At 56.3% G+C, this 18,642-nt stretch overlaps 1 protein-coding gene across 6 annotated transcripts in view; it reads left to right on the forward strand.

Moving 5' to 3' along the window:
• Nucleotides 1-18,642, forward strand: part of CLUH (clustered mitochondria homolog) — a 29,034-nt gene that overhangs the window by 7,958 nt on the left and 2,434 nt on the right. The window contains exons 3-26 of one of the 6 annotated variants that reach the window (XM_060134506.1): nt 530-701; nt 1,687-1,830; nt 2,014-2,138; nt 2,217-2,371; nt 2,453-2,578; nt 2,852-2,999; nt 3,174-3,266; nt 4,429-5,123; nt 5,862-6,085; nt 6,191-6,295; nt 6,415-6,515; nt 7,945-8,097; nt 8,192-8,254; nt 8,337-8,581; nt 8,802-8,886; nt 9,006-9,159; nt 9,255-9,394; nt 10,167-10,340; nt 10,420-10,545; nt 10,627-10,748; nt 11,028-11,121; nt 11,198-11,332; nt 11,414-11,487; nt 12,271-13,720. In XM_060134506.1, coding sequence (XP_059990489.1) covers nt 530-701; nt 1,687-1,830; nt 2,014-2,138; nt 2,217-2,371; nt 2,453-2,578; nt 2,852-2,999; nt 3,174-3,266; nt 4,429-5,123; nt 5,862-6,085; nt 6,191-6,295; nt 6,415-6,515; nt 7,945-8,097; nt 8,192-8,254; nt 8,337-8,581; nt 8,802-8,886; nt 9,006-9,159; nt 9,255-9,394; nt 10,167-10,340; nt 10,420-10,545; nt 10,627-10,748; nt 11,028-11,121; nt 11,198-11,332; nt 11,414-11,487; nt 12,271-12,457 — 3,840 coding nt within the window. In that variant the 3' untranslated portion in view covers nt 12,458-13,720. Of the gene's footprint in view, nt 1-529; nt 702-1,686; nt 1,831-2,013; nt 2,139-2,216; nt 2,372-2,452; nt 2,579-2,851; nt 3,000-3,173; nt 3,267-4,428; nt 5,124-5,861; nt 6,086-6,190; nt 6,296-6,414; nt 6,516-7,944; nt 8,098-8,191; nt 8,255-8,336; nt 8,582-8,801; nt 8,887-9,005; nt 9,160-9,254; nt 9,395-10,166; nt 10,341-10,419; nt 10,546-10,626; nt 10,749-11,027; nt 11,122-11,197; nt 11,333-11,413; nt 11,488-12,270; nt 13,721-18,642 lie in introns of those variants that run through there. The other 5 variants (XM_060134507.1, XM_060134510.1, XM_060134511.1 and 2 more) reach the window with 5 other exon arrangements.

Raw genomic sequence — 18,642 nt, forward strand, 5'->3', positions numbered from 1 at the left:
CCCTCAGGTAGGTCAATTCTCTGGCTGGAGTTTTACCATCTTTCTGAGAGGAGAGTGGTAGTGGGTGGTCTTCAAGAGCAGAGCCGACCCAGAGGTCTTGTAAACTGTTACTCATTGGGGAACCAGGTGAGGCCCTTCAGCCCCAGAGCACACCTTCCTGAAGGGGGAAGCCATTTGCCCTGGGGACCTTGGCACTGGGCAAAGGAGGAGGCAAGATGACTCTTCTCTTTTCCTTGTTAATACACCTCCTGCTGCTCTACTCAGGGCCTGCTCTTGGTCTGCAGGAATAGTTTAAACTTGCGGGTAACAGGGCAAGGCTCTGTCCTGCACATGTGTGTATATACCCTGCACACACATACACACACACAGGTGCAAGTGGGCATGGTATGTATGGGCAGGGCCTGGGATTCAAAATAAAAGCCAAAAAGGGGGAAACGGTATTTGGAGCATTGACTTTAGGCATCCAGGTGCTTTGGGCTGGGGAAGCGGTATGTTTTCACCAGGTTGGTCAGGGCCTTCTCCCTGGCAGGTGTCCCCCCAGGAGATGGTACAGGAGATCCACCAGGTGCTCATGGACCGTGAAGACACATGTCACCGCACCTGCTTCTCACTGCACCTGGACGGCAACATGCTGGACCACTTCTCAGAGCTGCGCAGTGTGGAGGGGCTGCAGGAGGGCTCGGTGCTACGCGTGGTGGAAGGTTTGTCCGGAAGTTGTGCGGCCCGCCAAGGGGGGGCATGAGGAGGCGGGGCCAGGCGGCGCTCACCCCCACCCCACCCCTCCCGCTGGTACCTTGGTGTCACTGTGTCACAGATGAGCACGTGGAGGCTCAGGGCAGCCTTGAACTTGTGGAGGCAGGAGAAGACGGGACAGGAGCACAGGTCTGCTTCGCCTGCCGTCACAAGCACACCCTCCACCTTCATGGCTGAATATCAGAGTCGTGATTTTAAACAAAACAAACAGTGCCAGGCAGGTGCTTGAAATCAGCCCGTTCAAATTTTATAGATGAAAGTTCAGTCTCCTAAGGAAACTAAGGTTTCGCGGCTCTTGAGCAGGGAAGTCAGGCCCAGCGTGGGGGCCAGCTGGCACAGCGAGTCTGGCTTGTTTGTTTAAAAAAATCACGTGAACTTAGGTTACCTGGGGAAAGGTGGCACTGCTGTTCTAGGCATGTCAGCCAAGGAGCAAATGTGGGAGAAATGTAACCCAGCTGTGCCCAGACTTACCTAATGACGAAACCTCTGTCCTTCCCCAGAAGAGCCCTCATTGAAATTTCATGAAACATGAGTTGGAGAGCAGTGTTGCAGTTTGAGGTCCTGTAAGTCCTCAGGCCGCCCCCAGCCAGGGCTGCCCTGGGAGAACTGGACTGAGCCCATGGGGACCTAGCAGCTGTGCTGGGCTGCCCACCCGAGACACTCGTGGGCAGAGAGCAGGGGCCTTCTGTGTGCACTTCCAGAGGCATTTCTTGTGCCCTTTGGCATAAGGTTCTTTGCAAACAAGGATCCCTGCCCACCAGCAGGCAGGTGTATGTGTTGAAAGCAGAATTCCAGCTTATGTGTTCATAAGGGAATTTGTAAGTGAAAGCCTAAAACTAAAATCAAGACCACCCCTGGTAGTGCCATGGCCGACTTCTCTCTGCTGGGTGGGTTTTTGCCCTGGTGACGCCCTGCCCATCCCCCTCCCGACAGAGCCATACACGGTGCGAGAGGCCCGCATCCACGTGCGCCACGTTCGAGACCTGCTCAAGAGCCTGGACCCATCCGATGCCTTCAACGGGGTTGACTGCAATTCCTTGTCCTTCCTGAGTGTCTTTACTGACGGCGACCTGGGAGGTGCGCGAGGCATTGGGGCTGGCGGTTGGGCAGACGGGCCGGGAGCAAGTTGGCCAGGGGCTGGTGAAGGGGCCAAGGGCTCGGCCTTCCCACCTGGAGGGACACAGACCGGGGCCACCTGAGCTGGGGAGGGAGTTGGCCCCTGGGTGGTCCTGGGCTGACCACCAGCCTCGGGTCCCTCAGACAGCGGGAAGCGGAAGAAGGGCTTGGAGATGGACCCCATCGACTGTACCCCGCCTGAGTACATCCTTCCAGGGAGCCGGGAGCGGCCGCTGTGTCCTCTGCAGCCCCAGAACCGTGATTGGAAGGTGGGAGCAGGTCTCTTTTGGGGTGGGGGATCGCCACACCAGGAAGCCTGGCCCACTCGTGCTTGGCCGTTCCTGCAGCCCCTGCAGTGCCTGAAAGTGCTCACCATGAGCGGCTGGAACCCACCCCCTGGGAATCGCAAGATGCACGGGGACCTCATGTACCTGTTCGTGATCACAGCCGAGGACCGACAAGTCAGCATCACGGCGTCCACTCGGGGGTTCTACCTGAACCAGTAAGTCCTCGTGCGAGCCCGTTCCGAGTCCGTGGGCAGCTGCTTGGGGTGCCCTGCACAGTGGCCACCGTCTCCCTGCAGGTCCACAGCGTACCACTTCAACCCCAAGCCTGCCAGCCCCCGCTTCCTCAGCCATTCCCTGGTGGAGCTGCTCAACCAGATCAGCCCAACCTTCAAAAAAAACTTTGCCGCCCTGCAGAAGAAAAGGTAGCACCTTGGCCCACCTGTCCCTCATCCCACGTCCCATGGGGTGGGTGAACCATACAGCCTGAACTCTAGCCCTCCTGCCCTAAGCTGTGCCCCCAGCACCCCAGAGCTCCCTTCTAGGCAGCAGTCAGCCTAGCAGCCCTACGACAGGCGGCCGTGTGCTTCCGTCGGACTCTCCAGGGACAGGGCAGAGCCAGTGGGACCTTGGAGAAGGGGCCCAGGGCAGGGCTCTGGGCTCAGTGGGCTGCCCCATCTCCCCTCTGCCCACCACAGGGTCCAGCGCCACCCGTTCGAGAGGATCGCCACCCCATTCCAGGTATACAGCTGGACAGCGCCCCAGGCGGAGCACGCCATGGACTGTGTGCGCGCAGAGGATGCCTACACCTCCCGGCTGGGCTACGAGGAGCATATTCCAGGACAGGTGCCTGCAGCCTGGCGGCCCACCCTTAGCTCTTCCCTCCCTTCCCCTGGTGGGCGCCAGGCTGGGTTCTCGGTGCTTGGGGGGCTGTCTGCGGGGAGGCGGGGGACGGGACTGCCCCGAGCAGGTGCTGGGGGCTCAGGTTGAGCCGGTGTCTCCCTCCCTGTCCTGCTGTAGACCCGGGACTGGAATGAAGAGCTGCAGACAACGCGGGAGCTGCCTCGGAAGAACCTGCCTGAGCGGCTGCTGCGAGAAAGAGCCATATTCAAGGTGCCCGTGGCCCCTCAGGCCTGACCGGTGGCCGCAGGCCCTCCTGCCACCTACCTGCTCGTTTTCTGTGAACAAGACGGAAGCTGGGGTGGGCTGTCAGGGATCTTCCAGGGCGTTCTGCCAGCCTTCCGCCTCCTGGTGGATGACCCCAACTCCTTCTTCTGGCCTCTCTGAGATTTAGTGTCTGTGGGCCGGAACCGGTGGGGACACGCCTCCAGGATGGGCTGAGTGGCAAGGTCCATGACAGCTTCCCTCCCAGCACACCCACGTGGAACCCTCAGCTGGACACACGTGCCCTACTGAGATATCCTTAGTGTTTTTCCTGAGACAGATGAGGAAAAAGCAGTGCTTTTGAAAAAAGTTTCTTTGAAATCTCCCATAATCTTACTAGAGATGATAATGGTGACGATAAGATCTAAAGCCCGGGGTGCTCACTTTGCCAGGGGCTGTGCCAGGTGCTGTGTAGGCATTGCCTCCTGTAATCTTCCAGACACCTTGTAAAGGCTGATACTTTTATGTCACAGTTTTATAGATGAGAAAACAGGTCTGAGAGGTGATCCAGCCAAGATCACCTGGCACGTATTTGGTGATTCCCAGACCCACCCCAGTCCTCACTCTCCCTTTTAATCACTAAGCTCTGCTCTCTCTCGCAGTATAAGTGTTACATTTTTTCAAAACTGGGGTTTCTTTTTTTTTTAATAAATTTATTTATTTTATTTTATTTTATTTGTGGCTGCGTTGGGTCTTCGTTGCTGCGCACGGGCTTTTCTCTGGTTGTGGTGAGCGGGGGCTACTCTTCGTCGCGGTGCACAGGCTTCTCATTGCGGTGGCTTCTCTTGTTGCGGAGCATGGGCTCTAGACACGTGGGCTTCGGTAGTTGTGGCGCACGGGCTCTAGAGTGCAGGCTCAGTAGTTGTGGCTCGCGGGCTTAGTTGCTCCCCGGCATGTGGGATCTTCCCAGACCAGGGCTCGAACCCGTGTCCCCTGCATTGGCAGGCGGATTCTTAACCACTGCGCCACCAGGGAAGTCCAAAACTGGGGTTTCTTGCCCTTTTCCAAATGTGAGGAAACTTTGTCCTGCTTACCTCCACCAGCCCTGGGCGAGCTTGGCCAGGCGGGATGAACCCCGCGGCTCTCTCACCCTCCAACCTCGGGCCCCCAGGTACACAGCGACTTCACAGCGGCAGCCACGCGGGGCGCCATGGCAGTCATCGATGGCAACGTGATGGCCATCAACCCCAGCGAGGAGACCAAGATGCAGATGTTCATCTGGAACAACATCTTCTTCAGCTTGGGCTTTGACGTCCGCGACCACTACAAGGACTTCGGGGGGGACGTGGCGGCCTATGTGGCGCCCACCAATGACCTGAATGGCGTGCGCACATACAATGCCGTGGATGTGGAGGGGCTGTACACGCTGGGCACGGTGGTAGTGGATTACCGCGGCTACCGTGTCACGGCCCAGTCCATCATCCCTGGCATCCTGGAGCGGGACCAGGAGCAGAGCGTCATCTACGGCTCCATTGACTTTGGCAAGACGGTGGTGTCGCACCCGCGTTACCTGGAGCTGCTGGAACGCACGAGCCGGCCCCTCAAGATCCTGAGGCACCGGGTGCTCAACGACCGGGATGAAGAGGTGGAGCTCTGCTCCTCCGTGGAGTGCAAGGGCATCATCGGCAACGACGGTCGCCACTACATCCTTGACCTGCTGCGCACCTTCCCCCCCGACCTCAACTTCCTGCCCGTGCCCGGCGAGGTGCTGCCCGAGGAGTGCACCCGCGCCGGTTTCCCCCGCGCCCACCGCCACAAGCTCTGCTGCCTGCGCCAGGAGCTGGTGGACGCCTTCGTGGAGCACAGGTGGGAAGCCAGGGCAAGCGGCTGCATCCTCTGGTGGGTGGTCCTGGGGCCTGATCCTTGATGGGGGGCGGCTTTGGAAAGTGAAGAGGAGCTAGCTCTGGCCCTGGCCATCCCAGCCCCAGCGCCACCCACCGCGGCATCAGGCTCCCCAGCACGGACATCCAAGAGCCTTATGTGGGTCAGAAACTAGCAAGTGGCTGGACCAGCGGCTTTCAGCTGCCGGAAGCGGGTCTGTTCCCTCAGGGAGCACATGGAAACCTGCTTAGGTGTCTTTGAACCTCCCAGTGCCAGGGCCCTGGAGGAGGGGTGGGGGCGGGGTCCCTGCTGCTGCCGTTTCGTGCTTAGGGGTCAGCCCGTCAAATGCCTCAGAATAATCTCCCTGTCAGAATGCCAGGGGGGTTCCTGGCGCTCTCAAGAGCCCTGGGCTGCGTGTGAGCCCCCCACGCACCAGCTGTCCTCTTCCTGTCTGGGAAGGTACCCATTATTGCTGTGACCTGCTGCCGCCACCTGGTAGTAGTGCTGGACTGGCACATGCACACGCGTGTGGACGCTTGCACACTGGAAGGGATGTGTCCCCCAGGCCGGCAGGGTGTCCAGCCCCAACATCCCTCAGCCCCAGCGGGGCAGGAGCCAGGGTCTGGCTCAGGTCCCCCGAAGCCAGCAGGAAGCTGCCAGAGCAGTTACGCTTCTACATACCCCGCCTCCATTCCCTGCTCTGCCCCATCCGCTGTGCTCTAGGTACCTCCTCTTCATGAAGCTGGCAGCCCTACAGCTGATGCAGCAGAAGGCCAGCAAGATGGAGACCGCCCCGTCACTGGAAAACGGCGACCCCCCATCCTCGGAGTCCAAGCCTGAAGACCCTCCAGCACCCGAGGTGGGAAGCGAGGAGGAGGGCAGCAGTGCTAGTGGCCTGGCCAAGGTGAAGGAGCTGGCAGAGACCATCGCCTCGGATGACGGGACAGGTGGGGCTGCCGTGGCTGCCGGGGGAGCCCAGGACAAGGGAGGCTCGGCTGCTGCCCCACCGGAGCGGGAGTGGGGCTACCTCCTAATGGGCAGTGTCTCTACAGCAGATCCTCGCAGTCGGGAGGTGATCCGCAACGCATGCAAGGCTGTGGGCTCCATCAGCAGCACGGCCTTTGACGTCCGCTTCAACCCCGACATCTTCTCGCCAGGTGAATGGTCCTCTAGGGCCCCAGCGCTGGTGGGCCTGTTCACCCACCTGAGGGCTGCCGTCTATCTGGCCACCTGCCTCTCTTCTGCCTGGCTCATGCCTCTGCCCTCCCTCCCCCAGGGGTTCGCTTCCCGGAGTCTTGCCAGGAGGAAGTTCGGGACCAGAAGCAGCTGCTAAAAGATGCTGCTGCCTTCCTGCTCTCCTGCCAGATCCCCGGCTTGGTGAGGGCACGGGTGGGACGAGGGACTGCCCAGAGGGTGCTGTTACAGGCCCCAGGGCCTCATCCATCTCCGACTCTGGAAGCTTGTGGAACCTTTGCGGGAGTGACTTAGGCCTGCTGACCTGCAAGGCAGGCAGGGTGGAGTTCTCCCCAGAATGGGGCTGCTGACACACAGGGGTCAAGGGAGGCATCAGGTTCTGCTCTGCGTGCCCTCCCTTGTAGGCTGGCAGCTGGGGTCTGGCCCTCTGAGCCCCTGTGTGATGGGATGGCTGATAGAGGGGCTGGGGGCATCTTCACCCCCACAAGCTTTGTACATAGGCCCTGTGTATGTACACGGTGCTTGCTCCCCCCAAGGCAGCCCTGAGCTTAGGTGCCATGCTGTCCCCCGATCTTTTTCTTTTTAACATCTTTATTGGAGTATAATTGCTTTACAATGGTGTGTTAGTTTTTGCTTTATAACAGAGTGAATCAGCTATATGTATACATATATCCCCATATCTCCTCCCTCCCACCCTCCCTATCCCACTTCTCTAGGTGGTCACAAAGCACCGAGCTGATCTCCCTGTGCTATGCGGCTGCTTCCCGCTAGCTATCTGTTTTACATTTGGTAGTATATATATGTCCATGCCACTCTCTCACTTTGTCCCAGCTTACCCTTCCCCCTCCCCGTGTCCTCAAGTCCATTCTCTACATCTGCGTTTTTATTCCTGTCCTGCCCCTAGGTTCTTCAGAACCATTTTTTTTTTCAATTCCATATATATGTGTTAGCATACAGTATTTGTTTTTCTCTTTCTGACTTACTTCACTCTGTATGACAGACTCTAGGTCCATCCACCTCACTACAAATAACTCAATTTTGTTTCTTTTTATGGCTGAGTAATATTCCATTGTATATATGTGCCACATCTTTATTCATTCATCGGTTGATGGACACTTAGGTTGCTTCCATGTCCTGGCGATTGTAAATTGAGCTGCAGTGAACATTGTGGTACATGACTTTTTTTGAATTACGGTTTTCTCATGGTATATGCCCAGTGGTGGGATTGCTGTGTCCCCCGATCTTTGAGCTGAGCCTGCCGTGCTGGCTGCCCCAGGCCCCTGCGAGGCGCAGCACAACCGCGGGATGAAGCTGTGGCCCTGCTTCTTCCTGTGCAATCACAGGAGAGCCTGTGCGGCTCCCTCATCCCTGATTCCCCGCCGTGTGGGCCCAGCAGTCGCAGGGGTGATGGTGGCCTGTGCAGAAGGCTGGGGACAAGATCTCACATCCTTGCTGCCGCTTTGTCTCCTTCCCTCTTCCCGATTGGGAGCTGGGGTCTCAGTCCCCTCCTTCCCTCAGGGCCTCAGGATAGCGTGAGCTCCCTTGGGAAGACCCAGGGCGGGAGGAAGCGGAGGCCCTGGGCTGGGGGGGCCTGACGTGCTGCAGCCCGCAGGTGAAGGACTTCGCAGACCACGCGGTGCTGCCCATGGACGGAGCCACGCTGGCCGAGGTGATGCGTCAGCGCGGCATCAACATGCGCTACCTGGGCAAGGTGCTGGACCTGGTAGTCCGGAGCCCGGCCCGGGACCAGCTGGACCACATCTACGTGAGTGGTGCCCAGGGCGGCTGTGGGATGGCTGTGGGATGGCTGGGATGGAGGCCGGGGCCTGACCAAGACTCCCCTCTCTGCACCCTTGCAGAAGATCGGCATCGGAGAGCTCATCACCCGCTCTGCCAAGCACATCTTCAAGACGTACTTACAGGTACTGCGCTCCCTCCCCGTCCTGGGCCATGGGGATGTCGGGGGGAGCCCGGGTGGTGACACTGCTCCAACCTCCCTTGCAGGGGGTCGAGCTCTCGGGGCTCTCGGCTGCCATCAGCCACTTCCTGAACTGCTTCCTGAGCTCCTACCCCAACCCTGTGGCCCACCTGCCCGCCGACGAGCTCGTCTCCAAGAAGAGGAACAGGAGGAGGAGAAACCGGCCGCCAGGGGCAGCAGACAACACAGCCTGGGCTGTCATGACCCCCCAGGAGCTTTGGAAGAACATCTGCCAGGAGGCCAAGAACTACTTTGACTTCAGCCTCGAGTGGTACGTGATGGGTGCAGGGGCGCTGGGCTCCCGGGCAGCGTCCGGGTCCTCCTTGGTCGTTGGCAGTGGAACGGGGAGGAGAAAGCAGGGAGCTGTGGAGGGCTGCTTGCTTGGGGAAGTGGGGAGGGGAGCTGGGAGGGGGCTCGGGTGGAGGGGCAGCTGTGGAGAAGGGGGCAGAGGGGTGCTGGGTTGCCTGGGCCCACCCGCCGCTCCTCCCCAGTGAGACCGTGGACCAGGCCGTGGAGACCTACGGGCTGCAGAAGATCACGCTGCTGCGGGAGATCTCCCTGAAAACCGGAATCCAGGTGGGCTGGCTCAGAGCGTCCTGCAGGGCTCCCGGGGCCATGGGGGGAACTGGGCGGGGCGGTGCCGGCCGTTTGAGCCCGGGCTGAGGCTGCCTGCGGGTGCCGGGCTGGGTCCCCAGATCCTGCTGAAGGAGTACAGCTTCGACAGCCGCCACAAGCCCGCGTTCACGGAGGAGGACGTGCTCAACATCTTCCCTGTGGTCAAACACGTCAACCCGAAGGCTTCAGACGCCTTTCACTTCTTCCAGAGCGGGCAGGCCAAAGTACAGCAGGGTGCGTGCCAGGTGCAGCCGCGGGGCAGGGTTGCGCGGGGGGCACCCACTTCCCTCCGGCCGGCCCTGACCTTCCGCCCCCGGGGTGCCCTGCAGGCTTCCTGAAGGAGGGCTGCGAGCTCATCAACGAGGCCCTGAACCTGTTCAACAACGTGTACGGAGCCATGCACGTGGAGATCTGTGCCTGCCTGCGCCTCCTCGCCCGCCTCCACTACATCATGGGCGACTACGCTGAGGTGGGCCATGTGTACCCTCTGGGCCTTCAGCAGGGGCCCAGGGCCTGGTCTGGCACCAGCGGGGCGGAGGGGGGCATGGGGGAGCTGGGGCTGTGTTCTCACCCCCCGCGGCAGCAGGAAGCAGGAGTCCCGGCAGGTGGGACTGGAGCCCCTGTCACCCCAGGGGCCCGGGATGCTGCTGACCTCTGGGCCCCCCCAGGAGGAGCAGGTGGAGACCCGGGGAGGTGCTTGTTCTGCCTGTACGGCGGCCTGCCTCCCCTGTCCCCCCCAGCTCCCTCCACTTAAGAGCTGTATCCTGGGGAGAGCTGCCGTGCCCGTGGACAGAGTGGGTGTGATGGCAGGGCCTCCCTTCACAGGGATGAGGGAAGGGTAAATTCTGACTCAGTACCTAGAGCCCTGTAAGCGCCAGGGAAGCTGCTTGGGGTCTGTGCTGTTGCCTGTACCATCCTGGGGCCTGTGGCGTTCACCTGCCTTGCTGGCCCCGGGGCTTGAGAGGCTGTTTCCTAAGCTAGGTGCACTGTAGGTGCCCTACTCCCGCCTCCAGCCATAGGACTCTTGTTTTCTTTCGCCTGTCTGCCTTTTCTCATTACGAATACTTTATTTTTAGCACAATTTTAGATTTGTATGCATGTGTTGGCATAGATTAAGACAAGTGTTTTAAAATGTGAAGCGGCCTCAGAGCGGGCTGTCGACTTCCATGGTCACGGCAGCTGGATTTTGACCACTCTTCTGCTGCCTTTGTGCAAAGTAAAGATAGAAATTGCAGCCGAAGGTGAAGAGGCCGAGCTGCTGTGGAGGCTCGTGGGCCAGGCAGACTGGGTGTGGGGCGGTACCACCCGGGAGTGACAGCCCCCCACCTCCCCAGGCCCTCAGCAACCAACAGAAGGCTGTGCTGATGAGCGAGCGAGTGATGGGCATCGAGCACCCCAACACCATCCAGGAATATGTGAGTAGCCGCCGGCGGCACGGCCTGCAGGGTGGGTGGGACCCGTGGCTGCCCCGGCCTGACGCCGCTGCCCCCGCAGATGCACCTGGCCCTGTACTGCTTCGCCAGCAGCCAGCTGTCCACGGCCCTGAGCCTGCTGTACCGCGCCCGCTACCTCACACTGCTCGTGTTCGGGGAGGACCACCCTGAGATGGCCCTGCTGGACGTGAGTACCGGGGAGGGGCAGCGGGACTAGCCTCAAGCCCGGGGAGTGGGAGCTGACCGGGGCCCTCCCGACTGCCCCCAGAACAACATCGGGCTGGTGCTGCACGGAGTGATGGAGTGTGACCTATCGCTGCGCTTCCTGGAGAATGCGCTGGCCGTCAGCACCAAGTACCATGGGCCCAAGTCCCTCAAGGTGGCCCTCAGGTGAGGCTGTGCTGGGTTAGGGGACAGGAAGGCCCCAGGCCACAGGGTGCCCGGGAGGCGCTTGCATTGAGGGCGGGCACGGGATCCAGCACTCTGTCCTCCATCTGACTCCTGAGGAAATATCTCTCAACTTGCATCTCTTCTCTGAGTTCTGGACTTGCCTTCCCCCTTGGAAAGTTCCCAGAGTGGGTTCTGGGGTAGCCTGCACACCACCCATCCGTCCCCACCGGCCCATTCACGTCCCTCCCTCGCCTCCCCCTGCGCCGTGCCTGCCTGCAGCCACCACCTGGTCGCCCGGGTCTATGAGAGCAAAGCCGAGTTCCGGTCAGCCCTGCAGCACGAGAAGGAAGGCTACACCATCTACAAGACGCAGGTGGGCCACAGCGGGGCGGGGAGGGGCAGGGAGGGGCGGGGCTGCGGGCAGCACTGATATTTCCCGCCCCCTGCAGCTGGGCGAGGACCACGAGAAGACCAAGGAGAGCTCCGAGTACCTCAAGTGCCTGACCCAGCAGGCCGTGGCCCTGCAGCGCACCATGAACGAGATCTACCGCAACGGCTCCAGCGCCAACATCCCGCCCCTCAAGGTGGGTCCCCGAGCGGGGCTGGGTGGGCCGCACCCCGGCCTCCCGGCACTCAGGCAGTGGCTCATCCTCCCTGCCCCTCAGTTCACAGCCCCCAGCATGGCCAGCGTCTTGGAACAGCTGAACGTCATCAACGGCATCCTCTTCATTCCTCTCAGGTGAGGCGCCCCACCCCCGCTTAGAAGTTGGCCTTTATTTTTTTTCTTGGTTTTTTAAATAAATGATACATTGACATGGCTCAAAATTGAAAAGTATAGCCAGTGGCAAGGAGTTCCTTGTGAATCCTTCCAGAAATACTCTGCATAATTGGGCAGACACAGATTTGTAACCGTTTTTCCCCTTTTTTTCCCCAAGGTGCTAAATTGTAGTGAGCCATGCACATAGGTATTTTTCTCCTGCACTTAATCTATCTTGGCGATCGTTTCGTGTCAGTGTGTAAAGAGCAGTGTCATTCCTTCTCTGGACTCCTGCTCTGTGATGTGCCTTAGAGCCAGGCCCTGAGGGTCCCTGTGTGGCTCTTACAGACAGTGCCGTCTTCGAAAGCCCTTCGCGCCGTCTCCCTCCCACCTGTGTGCGGCATGGGTTTGGTCAGCTCAGTGTTACGGCGTTTACAGCGTACCTGCTCTGTGTTGCACTCTACACCTGTTTTTTTGGGTGTAATGGGCTATAGGAGCAGCCGGGGTGCAGTGGGTTTGAACTGGGCGTGAAGGCTGGGTAGGAGCCAGGCCTTAACTGGAGGCTGTCAAGTGTGTGCAGTTCGTACTTTTTCAGCACTCGGGGGCCTTTCTGTTTGCGGGAGGGAAGCACTTGTTCCACACGTGTGTCTCGCTGCAGAGAGCACAGAGCCTGATCTTGTTCTAAGTTTAAGCAGAGCCAGTAAGGGGACGGAGGGCCCAGGCCCGCTCTGATCAACCCACCCTTCGCCCCGTCCTTCTACTCAGCCAAAAAGACTTGGAGAATCTGAAAGCCGAGGTGGCGCGGCGGCACCAGCTCCAGGAGGCCAGCGGGAACAGGGATAAGGCTGAGGAGCCCATGGCTACTGAGCCAGAGCCAGCAGGGGCCTCAGAGGATGTGGCCTCCCAGCCCCCAGCTGCCAAGGACCCTCCTTCCCTGAGCTTGCAGGGGTAGGAAGGGAGACACAGACAGACAGTCGGCCAGCTGCCCCGTTACCCAGCGATCCAGACTCCAGGAGAAGGGGGCGTGCCCTGCACATCAGGAGAGGCAGCGAGTCCTCCTCCTCCACGCTTCCAATCCCACCCTGCCCCCAGCATCCTCCTGGGACCCTGGCCTGGCCTGCCTGACCCTCTGAAAGATGTTCTTGCACTGGTTCGAAGAGTATACGACGCAGAGGCCTAATCGGAGACACGTGAATGGAGCGCGTGGGCATCAGTTCCCAGCTGGCGGACAGGTGCCCCCTCGGGCCCCCCTCCTCAAGCAGGTGTGCGCGAGCGTGTCTGTGCCCGTGAGTGTCCTGCTGCGCCCTTCCTGACTTGCGCATAGCCCCGGTCCGGCTCCGAGTGGGTGGGTGGCGTCAGGGGAGACTTCTCAGGTCATTCGTATGTTTGACATGGCTGCTGCTTTTGCTGCCACTACCCCGGGCCCGACCTGAAAGTCCAGGTTTGAAGCCGAAAAGAGGGGAGCTTTCCTGTGTCCTGGGTTGGGGAGCCAGAGCTCTGTGGCAGGGCTGGACGGCTGGGGAGCACTTTATGGCGGGGTGAGGGCCGCAGCAGCTTTACTAACCACCGGTAGGCCGGGCCTGGCCTGGCTGTGCTTGGGGTTGGGCATCGGTGGTTCCCCAGACACCCCTGTGCCCAGCCCCGGCTTGTCGGCCCTTGGGCCCCAGCAGGAGGTGCTGCCTTCCCACTCCCCGCACCCCAGCTGGGGCTAACCTTGGGGTATAGTCTGAATGTATCCTTCTCCCTGTTGAACAACCTCAGCTGCCTAACGCACAGGGGGGTGGGGGGGACCCGGACTGAATCGTGGATCCCGGGGGAGACGTCACAGATACAGGAGTGACTGTCCCTTGTTTGTGGAGCTTAGCTCCCTACCTGGTCCTAGGACACACAGGCACCTCCTACAGAGAGGAGCTCTGGGAGGGGAAGGGAGGGGGCTGCCCGTGCCGCTTCTCTGGGCCTGCTGTCAGAGCCCTAGCAGGTGGGCGGAGACGGCCACCCTTGGGAGCTGGAGGGCGCGGTCCTGCGGCTGGGGCCTCCGCCTGGTGGCTCTGCACGGAGCCGCGGCCGGGTATGGCCTGTCCCAACGCCTGGTTTCAAAGGGAGTGGGTGCGAGCTAGCAAGCGAGGCATCCCCACAGCTGATCAAGAACTTTTTCTTGTTTTTAAACCATCAGTCTTCATTTCACATTGGAATAAAGTGAGTTTTTGAAACCTGCTGTCCCGGCCTCTCCTGTGTGTTCTGTACCAGTCTTGTTTGGTTGTGAGAGCTGTTTCCGGAAGTGGTACTAGTAAGAGTTTAAGGCACATGAATGTGTAAAATTAGGTCACACTCAAAGCTATCCTTATAATGTCATTTAAGTGGGAGGAAAGGGGGTAGAGCCGCAGGCACCCACCTAGGGCTTACCAGTCTGCCCATCAGGAGACCCATGGGCGTGGCACACAGATGAACATCACCTGTTGCTGGCCACAGAAGAAAAGGCTGAGAATCGCTCCTATACAGGGCCCTGTGGTTCCGGCTGGGGTGAAGGGTGCTGCAAGGTGAGGGCCCAGGCCTGGGCGTGCTGGCCCTGGTAGGCCGTTGAGGACCTAACTGGGCATCCGCCCTTGTCCCTTTGCTTGTCAGGAGGACTGGGCGGCGCCCCTCAGAAAACTAGGAGTGCTAGAATGGGGGGTGTCTAAAGTTTGCCATCCTAGGTGGGCCCTCGTGGAGATCTAATGAACGGGGGGAAGTGGAGCCCACCTAGGTGGGCTTGAGAGGCCGGGCCTGTGAGATGGGAGGGTTGTGGGCAGGAGGCCTGTCTCAAGAGAAGTGTCTACAGAGCAGGCGGGCCCTCAGCCTCATGCGTAGTTAAATGCCTTTTTGAATACTTGGAGAGTCCTTTGTGTCTGACGTGGGAAAAAAAAAATTCCAACCCTGACGTCTGTTTTCTGGAGCCAGCTGAAAAAAAGATGTCCCTGACGTCGTCGAGGTTTTCTTCTAAGTGATGCCCAAGGATGCTCGCTCCCACCCCGCTTTACAGTCTCCTGGTTGTGTTCTGAACGTGCATCCCTTCCTAGAGCATTTATCCCGTGAACACCAGTCACGTGCTTCTCAGCACTTCTAGAATTGTGGGCGTGATCTTGTAAAGCTGAGAAGGGATCAAGTGTAATTACCGTTGTACCTACTAGTCACCTGAGGCCCATTTTTCATGGTTGATCCCTTAAGCGCATTGGTGCTGTCAGGTGCCTTTTGACAACCGAAATGACGAGGGACTGTTGTTTTATGAAGGACACAGAGGTGTGAAATCCACCTTTTCTCCTCTTAGTTGACAGATGGCAAATTTTTGAAAAGGGTGAACAGTGGTATCCAGGAAGGGTTAGTGTGAGAACTGGCATGCAGGTCGTGGGGCACCTGCGCGAGGTGGAATACAGGTCTAGCTTGTGTGAGCCTCTTTGTGTCCCCCACGCTGGTCTTTCACTTTCTGCTCTACTTTTCTTCCCTGTTTGCATTTCTCTTAACATGCATATTACTTTTACAACTTAAAAAATATTTTTAAAAGAACTGTTACTACTTTTAATTTGTATCATCTGTCTCCACTCGCTCCTGCCCTCCAGACTCATTGGTTTTTTTTGTTTTAATTGAAGTATCATTGATTTACAACGTTGTGTTTCTGGTGTACAGCAAAGTGATTCAGTTGTACATTATTTATACCTATGTATGTGTGTGTATGTATGCTTTTTCATATTCTTTTCCATTATGATTCAGTACAGGATATTGAATATAGTTCCCTGTGCTACACAGTAGGACCTCGTTGTTTATCTAGTTTATGTATAGTAGTTTGTATCTGCTAATCCCGAACTCCTAATTTATCCCTGCCCCACCCCCTTCCCCTTTGGTAACCATAAGTTTGTTTTCTATGTCTGTGAGTCTGTTTCTGTTTTGTAAATAAATTCATTTCTGTCATATTTTACATTCCACATATAAGCAGTATCATATGGTATTTGTCTTTGACTTAACTTAGCATAATAATCTCTAGGTCCATCAATGTTATTTCATTGTTTTTATGGCTGAGTAGTATTCCATTTTATATATGTACCACATCTTTATCCATTCATCTCTTGATGGACATTTAGATTGCTTCCATGTCTTGGCTACTGTATTGTGCTGCTATGAACACTGGGGTGCATGTGTCTTTGTGGATTAGGGTTTTCTCCGGATATATGCCCGGGAGTGGGATTGCTGGATCACTAGTTTTAGTTTTTTAAGGAACCTCCATACTGTTTTCCATAGTGGCTGTATCAATTTACATTCCCACCAACAGTGTAGGAGGGTTCTCTTTTCTCCACACCCTGTCCAGCATTTATTATTTGTAGTCTTTTTAATGATGGCCATTCTGACCAGTGTGAGGTGATACTGCATTGTAGTTTTGATTTGCATTTCTCTAATAATTAGCAACGTTGAGCATCTTTTCATGTGCCTATTGGCCATCTGCATGTGTAGAAATGTCTGTGTAGGTCTTCTGCCCATTCTTTGATTGGGTTGTTGTTTTTTTTTGTAATTGAGTTGAATGAGCTGTTTGCATATTTTGGAAATTAAGCCCTTGTCGGTGGCATCATTTGCATTGTTAAATATGAATATTGAGAGAACTGTTAGACTTAGTTGAGGAATTCCTACATATCCTAAAGGTGAGAATAAGGTATCCTGATGTGGCCCGAGTATTTCCTGCACCCCCCCCCCCCCCCCCCCGCCTCCGACTCCCAGTATCTACACTAGCGATCAAACAAGGCATGCATGATCAGGACACCTTACAGAGGACAGGAGGGCCTCCTCAAATGGAAAGAAATACCCCCATTAAACAGGGAAATCCACTGATTAAAAAAAAGAACTCAAGACACTGGGATGCAGGCCATTCAGGACACAGTTGCCCTGAGAATAGTCATTTCATATAGAATGAGTGAGGAGCCTTCCTATGTTGCAAGTGTGGGCAACGTTAATTCTTATCCATTCCCAGCCTCTACCCCATTCCTCATGGTCACCCCACAGTGGAGCTGGAAGTGTGGTGACAGAGAGGGGCTTGGGGATGGGATGAGGGTCTTTCCTGTATGGCTAAAAGTAGGTTAAATGATTGTTTCAGAGATGTCAGAAGGCTCTCCTTATACATAAATAGCTAATTAGATGCTTAATACAGGCAGAACCAGATAAGGGAAAGAGCTAGTGCATTTGGGTTCAGGTCCCAGCTCACTCTTTAATTAGCTTAATACCCTTGGCATATGACCTCACGTTAAGTGAGCCAGTTTTCTTGTCTGTAAAAATGTGCTAATATCCACCAGCAGGGGATGTATGTGAGGAAGACGGTATGTTGAGAATAAGGGTGTTGGCCTGACAGGCATTCAAATGTTGGGTATTTTCCTTCCTTTAGTCCCTGCACCAGCCACTTTCATTTAAGAGGGCTGGTGACCAAGTGGGGCTGATGACAAAATGGTGTTTTGTGAAAGTGATGGTTATTTATTATTATTTATTCTTGTTCAGAAGCAAACAGTGATCTCAAAACACTCTTAGGAGAGTGTTTGCATGATGTGTCTAAACAACTGCAGGAAAATGAAATCTTTTTTTAAATGCAGGTGTGGCAAAGTGCTGAATTTATTCATTTATAACATTCACTTTCAGAAGTTTGTGTTTCTGATATGATGGGGAAAAAAATGCAGTGTTTCGGTTCAGCCTTTTTCATTTACTGGATTTATGTATAAAAGATCTTGGAAAGGCAGTTACTTTGGTGTAAGAGAAAAATCCTTGCCCTTCGTCCCTGGATGTAACTATCCTGTATGTTTACATAAGAAATAATAAACTGGAGATGTGAGTGGAAGAAAAATATTCACAAAGGAACAAAACTCCATGTATGAAACTGTAGGCGAAAGAGAGGTTTGAGTTCAAACCCCAGCTGGAGGGCCCCGGGACCAGTGACTTGTCTAAATTTTTGTCTTCAGTGAAAAGTTAGTTCATTTAGATCAGTGGTTCTCAAACTTGAGCCTGAATCAATCATCTGGATGGTTTGTTAAAACGGATTTGCTGGGTCCCACCCTGTGACAGATACAGCAGGTCTGAGCTAGAGCCCAAGGACTTGCATTTCTAATGAGCTCCCAGGTGATGCTGATGCTGGCACGGGAATGACTTTCCTAGAGGGTTCTGGTACGTCAGCAGTGGAGCATCGTCAAGTCTGCGGGCAAGACAAGTTCCACCAAAGACTAACAGGGATAGAGCTGCCTCACCCAGGATGCAGCACCATTTCTCCAAGTCTTCCATGTTCCAGTCCTTGTCCTACACCAGGGAAAGACGCAACCATGAGTCTTAGAAGGAAGCTTGACGTGTGTGACAAACCAACAGGTTTTGAAGAGCTAAGTGCACTTCTGGATAGTGATACTAAAGCTGGAAATCTCCACTCTCAGTGGTTAGGCTCATCATCTGGATCTCAGCCTAGGGGAAAAGAGGAGCCCTGCAAAGAAATGGAAAAGCTGCAAAATGCAGGAAGCTAACTTCAAGCAAATTACTTTGGTGCTCTTGGCCCAGCTTCCCATTTGGAGGAGGGGGGTGGGTAGAGAAGCTACCTTCTAAATGGCAGGATGACAGTTGGGCTGTAAGAAAAGAGCCACACCATTCAACTTGTCCTTTGCGGGAGACCTCACGGGTGCCCTAAAACACTTACGCATGCTAGCTGGGCAGTAGTCCAGGGATGAAAGGCAGGACATGGCCGACATATGTAAAGCACATAGAAAGCCGTGGGGCTTCTGGGAAAAGGGTGAAGATTCTTGGTACATTTCAACCAATTTTTAAAACAGTATTAATAATCTCCAAGAATCCAAGACCACTGGGCAGAATTAAAAGGCTCATTCATTAACAGAACAAAGGCAGTTGGGGTCACTTCTCCCCGGGGCCCTGAGGCTGTAACAGGTCCTTCCTGGCCTCAGCTGTAGTCACTGTCAGAAAGGGCTGCTGGAGGGCAGGGTGGAGCCTTGGAAAACAGTCTGGAGCTGCCTGACCCAGTGCATTGTGCAAGCCCCTCAGGCAAGAACCCCTGCAGCTGTGCTCCTAGTTCCCTCCTGCAAATAGGGTGAAGGAAGCAAGGCAGCAAAGGCAGTGCTGGCACTGCCCTGAAGAAAGGCC

The sequence above is a fragment of the Lagenorhynchus albirostris genome, chromosome 20 (genome assembly GCF_949774975.1).
Source record: "Lagenorhynchus albirostris chromosome 20, mLagAlb1.1, whole genome shotgun sequence".
NCBI classification, from domain to species: Eukaryota; Metazoa; Chordata; class Mammalia; order Artiodactyla; family Delphinidae; genus Lagenorhynchus; species Lagenorhynchus albirostris.